We start from the raw sequence: 16632 nt of genomic DNA, 5'->3' as shown, positions 1-16632 counted from the left end.
TTGCTGGCATTTTATCACTTCCACAAGCTTTGTTGGCAGCAGTGCTTTTTAAGACCCACTGGAGTTAACATTCAAGAATTTCTGGTTCTGAGTGAGAAACTACACCATTGTGATTATCTGGGTCATTAAGATATTTTTTTGTATAGTTCTGTTTATTTTTTACATCTCTTCTTGGTCTGTTCTGCTGTATTAAATCACAAAACACCTAAGATAAAAGTGATCTTGAGAAAGAAGAACAAAGTTCAAGACTAGGGTTGCTGGTTTCAAATTGTATTAGAAAGCTATAGTAATCAAAACAGAATGATTTGCTTCTGGCACAAACACAGACACATAGATCAACAGAGCAGAACAGCGAAGCCGGAAAGAAAGGCACATCCGTATATTGTCGGTTAGCTTATGAAAACGGAGCCAAGAATATCCAGTGGGGAAAGGACAAGCTTTACAAAATGGCACTGGGAAAACTGGATAGTCCTGTGAAAAAATGAAACTGTGCCCATCTTTTACCATACACAAAAATCTACTAAAAAGGGATTAAAAAGTTGAACATAAGACTTAAAGCAATTAAACTCCTAGAAGAAGACATCGAGGTAATCTTCTTGCCATCAGTCTTTGCAACAAGTTTTTGGGTTTCACACCAAAAGCAAAGGCAACAAATGCAAAAACGGACTAGTGGGACCACATCAAACTCCAAACAAAGGAACATCAGCAAAATCAAATGGCAATTTACAGATTGACAGAAGATATTTCCCAATCATATATTTGATAAGTGCTTAATATCCAAAAATACATGAGACATACAACCCAAGTGCAAAAACCCCAAATAATCTAAATTTTTAATGGAGCATAAGAAAAGTAAGAGTTTCAATAAATCTGAAGATTAGACTGTAGATGAGAGACACAGCAAGGTTTTCCTTCTAGATCAACAAAAGCCTGTGCTTTCCTGACATTACCTGACATTTTACATTTCCTGACATAATTTCTTTCATCTCCACTCACTTGTTTGACAATTACAGTTCACAGTGTACAATCTTCTATCAATAGGAATCACCCCACAGTGAGCTACAATGTATACTAAGAACAGCCCCACTGGAAAAAATACTAATATTTGCATACTTACTAATGAGGTATATCAAAAGGAAGGTAATTTCCAGAGTTTACCAATCTATTGTTTTCTACATTTCATTTCAAAATTGAGCCACCTAGTAAGGAAAATGAGTTAAGGGACCCCAATAATATATAGATAGAAAATAAGTTTTAAATGGGAGCATTAATGCATTATAGTTTGGGGGCAATTTATTATTGTTGTTGTAAGTGTATTCCTTTTGATTTTCTACTGCATCAGGTTATAATTTATTATAAATATTGATACCAACATACAGACACCTACTGCTAAATTTATAGTGAGTATAGAAGACAGAATATATTAGGCAAGAAGTGAAAGTATGGGAAGTCAGCAATGGTAGTAAAGTAAAGGGCAGTATTGCCTTGAGAGGAAGGAAGGTTCTCAAAGTTTCTTGAAACACCAAGAACACGCCAGATGTGAGGAATTAGCTTAATTTGTAAATCAGAAACTCTACTAGAAGTTATTTAATTTCATAAAAACATTACAATGCTAAAACCCAAAATTTAGACAGAGAATAGGGTTGGGTCGGGTATATAGATAGACATTTAAAATTCTCCATTGATTAGTGCATCAGGCACTTAAGGACCACCCTCACTGAAGTCTTTCTCTATTGCTCAACCTACAGGTACCAGCATGGAGAAAGAGATAGCTCTACTCCACAGGCAGTAGAAGCCTACCTTTATGGCCTAATGGCTTTCCTTAAGAAGCATCCCATGCAGCAGATTTTCTCCATCCCATCCCATCTGGCTGACTCCCCACAGTCAACAGGAGTCCTCACCCTGGGATCATTCCTCAATCCCCATGGCTCCAGCTCCCAGCTTCCGTGGACACCAGTGGACTTACAACCTTGTCCGAGGTATGAAAGGCTGCAGCATGGCTTGTCTATGTGGTTCTTACTCTGTTCAGACTGTCACAGATTAGTTAGCTCACTGCCCAACTGCTTCAAATGCCTCCCCTGTCCCAGTAGATGGCCATGGATGCGGGGATCTCTCCCCAGTGCTTCAGCCCCTTCACCCCCAGGTGCAAGCTGTTCCACTTGCTCTCCTCCTTCTTTCCCCTTCCTCCTTGTCCCTTCTTTCCTTTGTCCTACCAAGTTCTGTATGGATCCAGATGTTCCTTTTCAGTAGTCAGAGAGTCCTGCCAGGATTCACCTGGTCTTCTGTGAGAACTGCTGCATCTTTAGATGTTCTTGATGCATCGGTGGAGAGAGGTGTATCCCACTTCCACCTACCCCTCCGTCATCTTGTCCACCCCCATTTGTGCATGGATTAGAAACGAGTTTCCTTTTCTATTAAGTAACACTGCCATCACCACACACATTTAACTTTTGCTTTTTGAGGAGAACACAGGTAAGTTCCACTCCCTTCATTTGAGTCAGTCATTCAGCCGTGTCCAACTCTTTGAGACCCCATGGACTGCAGCACACCAGGCTTCCCTGTACATCCTTGACTCCCAGAGCTTACTCAAACTCATGTCCATCTAGTTGGTGATGCTGCTCAATGATGTCCACTCTCTCAGACAATTGCAAAAATACAACACTATCTTATAGTTACATTAACCATGCTATATATTAGAGCCCTGTTCAGTTCAGTTGCTCATTCATGTCCCTCTCTTTGTGACCCCATGGACTGCAGCAACACAGGCTTCCCTATCCATAACCAATTCCCAGAGCTTGCTCAAATACATAATTTGATCCCATGATTATATCATGAAGCTCAAAGTTATATCTTCAGATCTTATTAATTTTTTATATATGAAAGTGTGTAACCTTTAAAAATCTCTCCCTATTTCCCCTACCCTCCAGTCTTTGGCAATCATTTTTTCTACTCTGAGTTCCATCTTTTTTTTTTTTTTTTTGAGATTCCTTATAATTGAGATCATACGGAATTTGTCTTTCTCTGACTTAGTTCACTTAGTGTAATGCCCTCCAGTTATACCTATGTGGCCACAAATGGAAGGATTTCTTTCTTTCTCTAAGGGCTAAATAATATTTACCTATATATGTCACATCACATTGTTTTAATCCATTTACCTGTCAAAAGATACTCAGGTTGTGCCTATACCAAGGCTACTGTGAATAATGCTTCAGTAAACATGGGAATACAGATCTCTCTTTGAGACAATGATTTCATTTCCTTTGACTATATATCCAGAAGTGGGATAATGCATCACATAACAGTTCTCTTCTAAGTTTCTTGAGGAACCTCCACAGTATGTTTCCATGGGAGACCAGTGTACATCCCTACCAACAGTGCATAACCACTCCTTTTTCTCCACATCCTCAATAACATTTGTCATTTCTTACCTTTTGGTACTAGCCATTCAAACAGGTATGAGGTGATACCTGTTGTGCTTTTGATCTGCATTTCCTTTGCTTATTAGTGATGCTGAGCATCTTGTCATATACCTCTTGATCATCTATATGTCTTATCTGTGGAAAATGTCTATTCTTTAAAGATGGAGCATACATCATGTTTACTATATTCCAATATACGAAACTCAGTTGTCGACGTGTATATCAACAACAAACTATCAGAAAGTGGAATAAAGAAAACAATCCATTTACTATTGCATCACAAAAAGATAAAACAATAAGAAATAAACTCAAAAAAGGTGTCGAAAGATTTTATCAAAACCTTTAAGACATTGGTAAGAGAAATTTAAAAACAGTGAAAGATATGTAAAGTTAGGTGGTCGATCCAATGTGATTCTTGAGGGAGGATTTGCATTACTATAAACTTCCCTCTTAGAACTGCTGTTGTTGCATCCTCTAGGTTTTAGATCATCATATTTTCAGTGTTCTTTGTTTCTAGGAATGTTCTGATTTCCCTTAGTTCTTCAGTAACCTGTTCATTATTAAGAAATGTGTTGCTTAATCTCCATGTATTTGTGTTCTTTAAAGTTTTTTTCCCCATATAATTGATATCATCTCTAGTGTGGTCAGAGAAAATGCGTGATATAATTTCAGTTTCCTTAAATTTACTGAGGTTTGATTTGTGACCCAAGATGAGGAAAATGTTCCATCTGTACTTGAGAAGAAAGTGTACTCTTCTGCATTTGGATAGAATGTGCTGAAGATATCAACTAGGTCTGTTTGCTCTAATATTTCCTTTTAGGCTTATGTTTCCTTATTAATTTTCTGTTTTGATGATATATTTCAAAATCGAAACACCTAGTAAGGAAAAATGAGTAGGGGACCTCAACAATACATGGATAGAAAGTCATTTAAAACTGGGAGCATTACTTAATTATAATTTGGGGGAATGCATTATTACTAATACTACTGTAATTTTCTTCCCTTTAATTCTCTGCTATACTAGGTTGATATTGATTTAAAATAGTAATACCAACATAGAGGCACATAGTACTCAAGTTACAGTAGATTGAGAAAGACAAAGCTTATGAGGCAGGAAGTGAAATCACAGAAAGTTAGCAATGGTATCAAAATAAGGGGAGTATTACCTAGAAAGAAAGAAGAGTTCTCTAATTGTTTGGAGACAACACGAACAAGCCAGATGAGAGCCAACCAGCTTAAGCTGTATACCAGAAACCGCACCGGAAGGAAAATGAAGTTCATGAAAATATGCTGATGCTAAACGCCAAAATCCAGACAGTAAGAGAATAGGGTAGGGTTTATGTAGATGCTGAAAACTACTCAGAGAGATAGACATGGAAGCAAATACACTAATGAGCATCAGAAAGATCAAAGCATAAAAGGGTCTGACAATAAATCGTAAAGGGACTTGGTAGACTGATCAAAAGAATAAGAGAATCAAATTAGAAAACCAAAATATAAAGACTTGTGCACGTGATAGACCCAGAGAATGCTCAGCAGAGAAAATTTCGGCCTTAGTGACCAGTGAACAGAAGCCTCCAGCATCAGGAACAAAATCCCTGGGCAGGACTCACGACTGTGTGCTTCTGGGAACAGCCTCAGTTTCAAAGTTTGGGCATACACCACCAAAAAGTGAACGCAGACAAGGATTATAGCTTGCTATGACACTGAATCAAGACAATAGTGTTTGTGAGTTTACTTTTCTCTCAACTATAAAGTTAATGAATCACTAACCAATGATAATTGACACCATCAGTTTCCAGTCAGATCCTCTTTAGTCATACAGTGGATATCTGAACCTGTTATATGATCCCCAGTAACAGTTTTAATAATTAAATGTATAGATGTTAGTTGAAGGAAAATTGCTTTACAACACTGTACTGCTTTTGGCCAAACAATAGCATGAATCAGCCATAGGGATACCTATGTCCCCTTGCCCTTGAACCTCCTTCCCACCTTCCTTCCCATCCCAACCCTTGAAGTTGGTACAAAAAAACATGGAAAGCTTCACAAATTTGTGTTTCATCCTTGGGCAGGGGCCATGCTAATCTTCTCATTATTATTCCAATTTTTTCATATATGTGCTACCAAAGCAATGACATATCTAACATTTTAACAGAAAAGGAAATCATATAGTTAGTCATCTACCAATAAATGATCAATTACATTAGGAATTAGGGTATTCTGCTATATTTACTACCCCTTATAGAATTGAATTTTATAAGTTCCAAAATTCCATGTAGGAATTAAACATATATTTATGCATAACACATGTAACATGCACAGAAATATATGCACACAAATACATCTGTGTTCATACAACCTATTATCCTCCTTGCCTGTCACAATAAACTCTTTAGTTGATGAGAGAGACAGTCCCAAATTTCTCCAACTTTTATGTCTCCTTTTTGAGAACCACTTCTTTTATTTTCATCACATAATTTTAAATGACCAGTTTATTCTTAGATACCATGCCCCTTTAAACTAACAAAGAGTAGAGAAACCTAGTAAATGCTGATATCTTATCCTTAATTAAATTACTACTCTTCTGGTAAATTGGAAAAAGAATCATGTTCAGATCTCATTCAAGAGGATAAAATCTCTATTTTATCATTTCTCTTGTCCAAACTCAATTCTTGCTCACTTGAGTCTTAAATTATATTACTTACAAAGGACGCACAGGAAAAGTAATATTAAAATCACGCTTGCAAGAGTCTATGATTTTATGCTTCTGTTGGCCAAAGGTAGGGCCAGGAATAATTTCTGAAATATTACAATACATCGTGGAAGCATGAAGGTCTAGTTCTACTATCAAAGAGGAGATGTTTGGAGATGGTTCAAAAACTAAGCCCCATGAGTTGTCAGGATGTACTCCCAACCAGACATGTAAATTTGTCCCTAAAAAGTCAAAGTCAGGAAAGGGCAGGCCTTGTTTGCAGAGCCAGTGATGTTGTCTAGGGTGCTGACCAGGTAATATTCTTGTATTACCATTTGGAGATTTATTTGCTATTTTCTCGAAGAAACAAACATAATGAGAAGATTAAGGATGCATAAAAATAGAAGAGCTGTCAAGGTGCCTAGAAGAAAGGCTAGCCAGGAGAACCAGGCCCCCACACTGATAATTGTCAAAGACTGTAACAGTGAGTGTTTTATAGACAGAGCAGAACAGTGGATAAAACCAATGTTCTAATGTTTTGCAGTCAAAGACAAAATATTTTTCTGTTTAAGCAGAGTCATCACAGCTCCCAATGTGGTCCTGGTTACACACATACAGACCGAGAGCCACAGGCATGTGTGATGTGACATCAGAAGTGAACAGAGGAGTGTACTGGTGCCCAGTCACCTGCATCTGCTTCTAATGGGACCTGGGGAAAATTACTTGCCCTCTCTAAGTCATTGCATCTTAATTGATATAACTTGGTGATCATAGTGAAGATTAAGGCTATCTCACAGGGTTCCTGTGAAACACAAATTTTAAGATGTTCTAAAGCTCTTGTGAAAGTATCAAAGACATGCATGGGGTTTTTAGGTGAGTGAGCAGATCCAAGGTACAGTATCCTTTTTCTCTTAGTATTCTCTTTTTAGTCAATAGCAGAGATCAGTCAGTCACATGTTTACTCTTATCCCAGCGTGATGGTAAACCACACAGATCAACTGGACTTTTCTTGTCATTTCAGTGTCTAAAATGCAAGCATTAGACAATGTAGAGTAAAAAAATCATAAACTCCTAGAGGCCTCGCTGCTGAAAGTCTGCAGAGTCCCAGTATTAAACTGTCTTAAAAGAATGGCCTAAGCAATCTGGTTCAGAATTAAGTTCCAAATGTTCGCAGAGCACAGAAGTACTTCTGGGAGCAATACAAAAATGCAGGGAGTAACCTACTTCTCCAACTCTCTATCTGTACAATATCATCATCCATCTAAATTTACACAGAAAGCGCTCCTTCCCCACCCCAACTACTACAGCACCAACTCTTGCTCAGAGCAACAGGGAAAGAGAAGCCTTCCCTCCACAGGATGGATTTGATAATCTCAGGTGACTATATCATCTCAAAATGGCACATGTTTTTATTTAAACAGGGTCCTGCCTGCTCCTGCTGCTGGTCATGTCAAATCTGCTCTTGTGCCAAGGCATCTTATGCCCGTCCCTCTGTCCTGACGGGGATGACGTCTGCCGGGCCTCCCTTATAGACCTGTTTGTCCATGCCTCCGTTCTGTCCACCGGCATGTACAACCACTCCGTGAAAATGTTCACTGATTTTGTAAGTACTGTGGTGGTGGTAGTTTAGTTGTTAAGTCGTGTCTGACTTTTCTGACCCCATGGATAGTAGCCCGCCAGGCTCCTAGAAGGAACCTTCGTGTAAGTGACTGGGCTATATCATCCTTTCAATAAGAAGGCTGCATCAGCCAAACTTCAAATAACACCCTCTCTAGGTCAAAGAAGCTATCAGCTCATAAGATGTGGAAATCGAAGAAAGGTTCAGTTTTATGAAATCTCAAAGATTCCTAAGAAGTGCAATAACTTTTTCAATTTCCTTTCATTCATTTTGTTTTTTATTTTCCAAAATAAATGATTTTGTATTTGTAGGCTAGGAATGCCATAAAAGAATACAATAGACTCAGTGGAATAAACAACAGAAATTTATTTCCTCACAGTTCTGGGGTCTACAAGTCCAAGATCAGGGTGCCAGCAAGGTGAGGTTCTGGTAAGAACTCTTTCTTCCCAGGCTGGCTTCTCCCTGTGTCCTCACACAGGGTGGGGTGGGGAAGAGAGACAGAGGAAAAGACACAGAGATGTACAGAGAAAAGAGAAAATTCTCTGCTGTTTTGCTTCATGAAAACACTAAAACACTGTTGGATCAGTTTTCCACCCTATGACCTCATTTAACATTAATGGGTTTCGCTGGTGGCTCAGATGGTAAAGCATCTGCCCATAATGTGAGAGACCTGGTTTCTATCCCTGGGTCTGGAAGATTCCCTGGAAGAGGGAACAGCAAGCCACTCCAGTATTCTTGCCTGAGAACTCCCATGGACAGAGGAGTCTGGTGGGCTACAGTCCATTTCAAAACACAGCACTTTGGCAGTTAGGGCTCTAACACATGAAGTTGAAGAACACAGATTCAGTCCACAGTACTACCTGACATAAAACACTTTTAGGTGGGACTGGGGAAAAGGAAGCATGTTGATTTTCTGGTCCTTCAGTGTCTCTCTGGGCTTTCTTCTCCAGGCTCAGAGTAAATAGCCAATAAATGAGAACTGCTCTGCAGTGAACTGGGTGGATGGAGCATGTTAAACAAAGCTGAATCCCGGTCACAAAAACAAATACTGGTAGTTTTTTTTAATGCTACAAATTATTGTTTTAAGATTTGCAGTAAATAGGTTTTGAGCTACAATAGAAGGGGAGTTTACAATTGGAAACAATTATTCTCTTTCTGATGAAGGTGTTTGAAAATTGTATGTTAATTCTTTTAGGTCAATCAAGGAGCACACAGTAGAGCAGACAGCTAATAAAAAGTGGCACTAAAGGTTTCTGTTAAATTCACGTAGTTCTTTTTAACTCACTATTTTTGTTTCATCCTCCATTTTTGACTGTCCATTTTTTTTTCCAACTCTTCCAAGTAATCTCTTGAAATGTTCATAACTTTTGCCAAAGATTAGTTTTTCTCTGTCAATGTGTTAGCTAGATTTTTCTACTCTTATTCTCAGTCCATTGCTTAGTATTTCCTATAACTTTATGCCATGTTTTTCTGCAGTACCATTTTGTCCCCATAAACAACATTGTATTCTGCACCTGGAATGAACACTAAGCTTCTTGGTATGAGGATCAGAGATAAGTCAGAGTCATAACTTATAACTCCTTATAAGGGAATATATTGGCTCTAACCCACAGTAAACAAGAGACTAAATGGTTAAATATAGGTGCATGCATACATTCTAAGTCACTTCAGTTGTGTCCAACTCTTTGCAACCCTACTGACTGTAGCCCAACAGGCTCCTCTGTCCATAGGATTGGCCAGGCAAGAATACTGGAGTATGCTGATGTACACTCTTGCAAGGGATTCACCACACCTAGGGATCAAACCTGAGTCCTCTTATATCTCCTGCATTGGCAGGAATGTTCTTTCCCACTACCATCACCTGAGAAGCACCAAATATCGGTACATATGTACTATAGTTGGTTCAAATACTAAAAAATAAACAATATATAATAATATAACAGAGAAGGGAAAAGGTTAAACTTAGAGAAGTTAGATGTAAAATCAATTTTATAGAGACAATGTATAGAAAAAGTAGGAAAATAATGACTTGCAAATTTTGGGATGCCCCCCCCCATTAAAAAATTATACATGTATCAACATGTTAATGTTGTGGTTTTAGGTTCATCTACTGAATGCCCAACAACCCTAACTAATTGTCTGATCACTTTCAGGATGAACAGTATGCCCAGGGCAAAGAGTACTTTATCAATGTCTCCGACAAGTGCCACACCAATTCCCTCCATCTCCCTGAAGATATGCAGCACATCCGACGGATGAACGTGAGTCTTTTACCTGGGTTTTTTACTGTATCAAATGAGACAGTATGTCGCTTACCAAGCTTCAGATTATTAGAGGTAATGTTAACTGTACACGCAGAAAAAGTTGGAGGCCTGTAAGCAATTGAAGAGAAATTATATTATGCAGTTGATGAAGCATGAGCGAAATCAAGGAATGACTAAAGATCTATAGTAGCAACATAAATAACAGATCTATAAATCATCAATGCAGACAAGTTTACTTCAACCAATGCATTAGACACAGGATTGCAGCTATTATACTGTACGAAAACAGGAAATGAATGGGAACCTCCATGTGTAAAATAAAAGATTGCAAAATTCATGAATATGTAAGAAACACACCCCAGTTTTGAGTACTCCCTGTTACTAGTGACTCCTACATGGGATCCTATACTGCACCACCCGAGCCATCGTGTCTTCCTTTCAAGGATCTCCTTATTCTGCTTCTATTTCCCTGACACCACCTTCATTCGTCATTCTCAATGACTCCTCTGTCACCTTTTATTCTTAATTTGTAAGTCTCCCCAACAATGGCCTATAAAACATTGTTTTGCTTCTCATGGCCGTAACGATTGCCTCTGTTCTGAGAACAACACAGTTTACATATCAAGCCTCAATCATTTATGGCAGCTCCAAATTTTCATCATTATAGTCTCTCCTTTCTGATTTCCTGCATTATCCTTCGTCCTAACATTATTTAAAATATTTTCACATGCATCCCCTCTTAAAATACTATCTTCTTCCTCTACAACCTTCTTAATGATACCAGCATTCTTTTCCTCTGTTAAGCTCATTAATAATGAGGATAATCAAGTAAAGGACAAAGATCAAAGAGGAAGAGGAGGAGGGATTTTTCAATAAGCTTAAATTTAAATTTTTTTGAGAGTTACTACATAGCCATACATTTTACTCAGCATATAAACATGCTGAGGACTATATTTAATCCTATTCAGTTCTCTGTTCTTTACCACTAAAACGGTTCATGGATATAAAGAAATCAGGCATATTAACTAGAGATCTTCAGCCCCCGGGATTTTCAGGCTCAATTCTGCTAGTAGTAGTGAACTAGGGGGGACCCTCCACTGTGAATCCCACTGATGCTGTTACTAAAGACAACGCTGTGCCATTTTCTGCTCGGACACATGTCAACAAAACAGACTGTTCTGATATCAGCAGGGGGCTGGTGTTGGGATCAGCTGAGGAGAGAAGCCTGTTTAGGAATGTCTTGTCTTCTTCGTTGTCTCTTTGTTGTAATGTCATAAAACAAATTACCAATCAAAAATCAATACGAATGACTCATCTGATTCATTAATACAAATGAACCACTGGGTGGGCACAGGTGGAATCCCTCTTTCCTGGGTCAGGCACTGCAGCACATACTGACTTGAGTAAATACTTAGATTCTCTCAGGCAAATATACAAACATAAAAGAACTCACTGAGTGGTGGTAGAATTTCAGAAGAAAAAAGAAAATTCTTCATGGTATAAATTAGAACTTATCAGAAATATTAGTAAAATAACATAGATATTATATGTTTTATAATATTATCTTTTAATAATTCAACAAAGTGTGAACTAATAGCTTACGTTTTATCCTTTTGCAACTTTTACTACCTTCAAAAATCTCTGCATGCACATAGGAATAACCAAGAGATTTTTAGGTCAGCTGCTCTGAGCAAAGATCACATGTTACCAAAACCACTGAATTATTATTTTAATGAGACTGTTTCTTATGCTTGCTTAGAGTAAAGGCCTTATTATGTGGATACTCATGTTACTATACTCCTGGCAAAAACCTCTGTATCAGCTAGTCACGGACCTGCGGAGTATGAAAGAAGTCTCAAATACTATCCTATCCAGCGCTAGAGAAAATGTGAAAAAACTAAAAGAACTTCAAGCACTCATAGAGAGGCCGTTCAGCCAGGTGAGCATCCTGCAGAGGGCTTTCATGCTTTGCTCATGGATGAAAGAGGTGACCTCTGTAATGTGTAAGGAGTTTGGAAATATCTAATTTTGTAAGAAAAAGATTCATGACTTCTATATTCTAGACTGCTACTACATAAAGCAGGAGCCTAGTCATTCATAGTGATAAATTCTACTGTAAAGGAATCAGAATTTCACTGCAATTTTTGACATGTGCAGCCTTCCCTGCACTGAATACAATTCCACCAAAAGCTTGCTTCTTCCTGGGCATAGGTGGTTGAAATATTTTCAAGAGTAAGAGAACTAGAGTACAGAATTTCCAAGATCAGCATTTTCTTCAAAGTATCCCACGACATCTGCTATTCAAGTTCCGCTTGTCTTCTTTCTCTGTTCTCCTCAAATCAAAGGATGAGAGTGGGAAGGAAGCAAAGAGAAAGTTAAAACTAAACTTGAGTTATGTTTCTGCTTTTTAGATTCCTAATAGTTTTCTTAGAGGCTGGCTCCAAATCCATATCTAGAGAATTTTATATTTATATGTCTTCCCCAGATCTTAATTTGATAATTAGAAGGAACAAAGATAAACAAATACTAATAAAACACATAAGAAGTCATCGTCTTTTGGATATTCAGGTTATTTTTACAGCCAGGAGGAAGATGTACATCGCTCGCATTTACTGGTTTGGACTCCGATCCCTACTGTCGAGCAATGAAGATAGGCGTCATTCTGCATTTTATAGCCTGTTCTTCTGCCTGCGCAGAGATACTCGTAAACTTGACATTTACACCAAGTTCGTGGCATGCCGACTGATCTATAAGAGGTGTTAAATCCACATCTATACCATCCAGGTCTGAGACGGTCATAATGATCTATCCCATAGCAAGCTTATTTGAAATTTACAGCTTTTTAATGCATGCTCTGTGAAATGGGTCTCTTCTTAAAAAAATAAACACAAACTCTGTAGAGATGTCAAAATCTAAGACGGCAATTTGTCAACATTTCTTATTTTCATTTAATATAAAATCAAAAAAAAAAATCTACCCCTACAATTGAGAGAATGAAGCTCCTACTAAAATTAGTCACAAATAGTAGAAGCTGGCATTACAAAGAAGACCATTAAAAATTACTTAAGAATCACAGCCAATTATTCTGGGTCATGTTATTAGAATCAAAGAATTAGACAATTGTTCATCATTCTGGTCATGCTACCAAGAAGACTGAATTCTCAGGATTCTTTGTGAAAGCCAGCCACGAACTGTCAGCCAACTGTTACAATCACAGTGTTACACCAGAAAATATAAATGCTTCACACCTTTGTATAAATAGCATGAGGTTTACTGAACTATCTAAGAATTCTTAGGATGCTGTCTTAGTCCTTCTGGGTTACTATAACAAAACATCAGAGGCTTAAAAAAATGGAAATGGATTTCCACAGCGTGGTCATGCAGGGTTCTTTCTGGTCACACACTTCTTACTGTATCCTCACATGGGGGAGGGCTCGGGAGCTCTGTGGGTCTCTTATATATAAAAGCACTCAACTCATTGAGGAGGCTCCATCCTTATAATTCCATCACTTCACAAAGGCTCCGCCTGTGGATGTCATAACCATGAGAATCAGGATTTCATCATATGAAATTTCTGGGGGACACAAAGGCTGAGACCATAGCAGATACAAAGGTGAACTGGCTCATCCTCCTGCACTGGCTGTCATCACCCACACTCCACTGCATCCTCATTTCCTGCATCACCATGCGGCCATTCCATATTCACTCTGGGTTTCACAAGTCCAGGTCAGTCAAGTGTCAGCTCCATCTCATATTCAGCCTATTCAATGTTTCCCTCTCCCCTGCTGAGGCCCAGGGAACCTACCAGGAAATGCAGATATGTCCATTTCTGCAAGGTCCCTTATCTCTCCCTCTCTGGATCTTCATTCCTTGGGCCAGGTTGGATCAGGGGAAATGGTAACAAGATGGGAAAGTTCTGACATCACTGACTTACATGGTGCTGTTGAAGCCTTTTCTTGGTCTAGACGGACTGATCTGAAATTCCCCCTGGCTGACAAGTGTTTCCCTTGTGGGGTATCCTTGTGATTTTCCAGGACATTCACAAGTTGGGGATCCCCAACTTCATAGTTTCTTTTTTAATCAGGGGAAATGTTCTGGAACCACAGCTCCCCACCTGCAGTAGTCACCACAGCCTCTCTGTTTCCCTCACTCTGCAAGCACCATCTGGAGAAAATTAAGCAGCCCACATTCAGCTACCTACTAGCTGATCCACAGGTAATCCATGTATCATAAACACTCTGAACAATTGAATGGCAGATATACTGGTGTGCATCTGTCCACCGCCTGAGGCCTCTGGACGATTATCCAACTGGTCACATAGACACCGAGGAGATCAGAACAATGGATTCAAAAACACATTTATCTGAGAAGTGAGATGCCATTCTCTCTTCCTTTTAGAGTAACCATCCTAGTCATTAATTATTTCCCCTTACAAACATGCCCTAGTAGGTCCCTGAATTATAAAATTCTCCAAATAGACTGAGTCTCTACTGAGACTGGAGCAGTGTGACTGGATTAGGGACGCCCAGCTTGTTCAACAGCCTCCAAACAACATGGGATGAGGGCCAATCACTTGATCGGCTCTCCTAAGAAGTCAGTGATGTTCTGGGCTGGTTTTGCATCATCTTTAGGGCTTTAGCAGTAATTCCTAGTAAACAGAAAATGGGAAATCAAAAGTTAGAACGGAAAGGGGGATGAATAAGAGAGAAGTAAGAGAAAGACAGAAGGAAGGAAAAGCATTAAAGGGAAAATGAGTCAAGAACTTGGGTAGTGAAGGTTGAAATGCTGTTAGAACACTTTATTTTTAAGGACCCAAATATATATGCTTTTTTTTAAGATCCTAAGAGCAAATATCTCATATTCCCTTTTATTTCCATTTTCTCTTCTCTCGTCTTTTTTCTGAAATTGTCCTTTATATTAGGAGTATTCTTATGTTGTTATTAAGGTCATTGTTCTAGAGATGAACAAAGCCTGGCAACTCTTCAGGGCAGAATCCAGCCAAATTATCTTCTTTTAGGCAAAGACACCTTTCACCCACATACAGGAACACTGTCCAGCAAAACCAACCTCTTCCCTCATAGACAGGGTTATTCTTGCCTTAGTCCTGCTCCTGCCTCTACCTGGGATGACCCAAATCTTTCAGAACATGACAGAATACTCTGCCCCAAAGCAATCTATCAATCCCTCCTTAGGCTCCTTCATGCATGTAAAGTGTCAGCTTTCTTGTATTTTCACTTTCTTCTTTCAAAAGGCAAAAGACCATGAAAAAACCCTATAAGCACTTTCTAAGTCATTTACTGCCAAAAACATCTAATTCTATTGTGTTACTTGCTTAAATATTTTTCCTTCAATGTCTAGATATTTCCAGCAGAGAGGATGGTATTTATTAGAGTGGAAATTTGGAATAAGGGGGACAATGCAATTGGAGGAAACATATATTCACCAATAGACCACACACATCTTCATGTATTGTTTCTTATAAAATTTACTTCAAGCATAAATTTAAGACTTTAGATCAACAACAAAGGTGGTGACTTTGAAAGCACTCTCCTTGCTTGACTGTGACATATAAGGTGAATACTGTAGATTTCAGACGATATTGAACAGAGCCATAGATATTCTATAGAGTCAGTCAGGAATAGCCAAAGAGGGGACATTTGGACAGGATTTAACAACCACTCCCTTGCCATCCAGAAAGTGCTGATTTTTCCCTCTTTGCAGATTTCCATGCAAGATTACATTTGAAGAAATGGCCCTGCTATATCAAGAATAGTAACAGTGTTTACTGAATGGAAACAAACAAATGAAGAACCTTTGAAGTTCACTGACCTTATAGATTAGTAAATCACATGTCATGGATACAATGAGGACTTAAACTGAAGTTTAAAAAAATCTCTATTTTCCAGAAGTAGGCCCTTAAGTTGTGGAGAAGGAGAGGGTGATATAAACACATAAATTACTATATGGCATGGTAGAGTGAAGAAGAAGAAGATGTGATGCCAACACGGGGCTACAGTGGATTCAAGTAAAGCTAGGAGCCATCTGAGTGTGTCATGAGAGTGATACAAATGGGATGGCTTTATGATGGAGTTTTGAATGGTTGATGGGATATTGATGTGGAAAAATAGGAAAACAGTATATCTGTCGATTCATTTAGGATCGTCTTATGAAGTAAGGATCTCTGACATCCTAGATCAAGGCAACTGAGATATTAATACATATAGCCTTAAAAGGTATCAGTGAATAATCAAGTCTGACAAAAACATGAGAAATGTTCATATTTTACCATAAATGTTGTATCCTTCATGATTATGCTCTCATGATATGCTGTATACATTATTGTAGGATTAGAATGGAGAAATACTTGTATGGATTATTATGCATTAAGAAGGACATATATGTCAATTAGGAGAGTTTGTCTTTATTCTACAAAGCAACAGGAAACCAAGAACATTGTTTAGTCCAAGAGAACAGTATGTCCAGAATTTGAAAAGAGAAACTTTAATGTGGATTGTGGAGTTGTGGCTGTTGGAGCTGGTAGAGAAAGAGAAAGACACCAGAAAGAGCTGGGAATATTATGACACTAAAAATCAAAGAGGGCTCTGCCAAGTGAAAAGAAGCAAAGGATGTGAGAGA

General features: G+C 38.5%; 1 protein-coding gene and 1 non-coding gene across 2 annotated transcripts; one reads left to right on the top strand and one right to left on the bottom strand.

The window, feature by feature from the left end:
• Positions 1–1924: 1924 nt before the first annotated feature.
• On the top strand, positions 1925–12912 carry LOC147347618 (placental prolactin-related protein 4). The gene is made up of 5 exons (XM_086370797.1): positions 1925–1979; positions 7536–7717; positions 9886–9993; positions 11756–11935; positions 12565–12912. The coding sequence occupies exons 1-5, from the start codon at positions 1925–1927 to the stop codon at positions 12757–12759; spliced, it is 720 nt and encodes a 239-aa protein (XP_086226923.1). The 3' UTR covers positions 12760–12912.
• On the bottom strand, positions 5450–5554 carry LOC147347619 (U6 spliceosomal RNA). The gene has a single exon (XR_015153317.1). It is a non-coding gene; the product is annotated as a U6 spliceosomal RNA (small nuclear RNA).
• Positions 12913–16632: the final 3720 nt, after the last annotated feature.

Source organism: Bos grunniens, chromosome 23 (genome assembly GCF_055505025.1).
Source record: "Bos grunniens cultivar Pamir isolate PY7600 chromosome 23, Bosgru_T2T1.0, whole genome shotgun sequence".
Taxonomy (NCBI): Eukaryota; Metazoa; Chordata; class Mammalia; order Artiodactyla; family Bovidae; genus Bos; species Bos grunniens.
The sequence above is the reverse complement of the archived record's forward strand: the minus strand, read 5'-3'. Positions and strand labels throughout refer to the sequence as shown.

Bases quoted from the DNA above. Each gene is read 5' to 3' on its own strand.
- LOC147347618 (XM_086370797.1), top strand. From the start codon at position 1,925: ATGGCTCCAGCTCCCAGCTTCCGTGGACACCAGTGGACTTACAACCTT. The intron at 7,718-9,885 runs GTAAGTACTGTG...GATCACTTTCAG, and splicing joins TGAAAATGTTCACTGATTTT to GATGAACAGTATGCCCAGGG. The intron at 11,936-12,564 runs GTGAGCATCCTG...TTGGATATTCAG, and splicing joins TAGAGAGGCCGTTCAGCCAG to GTTATTTTTACAGCCAGGAG.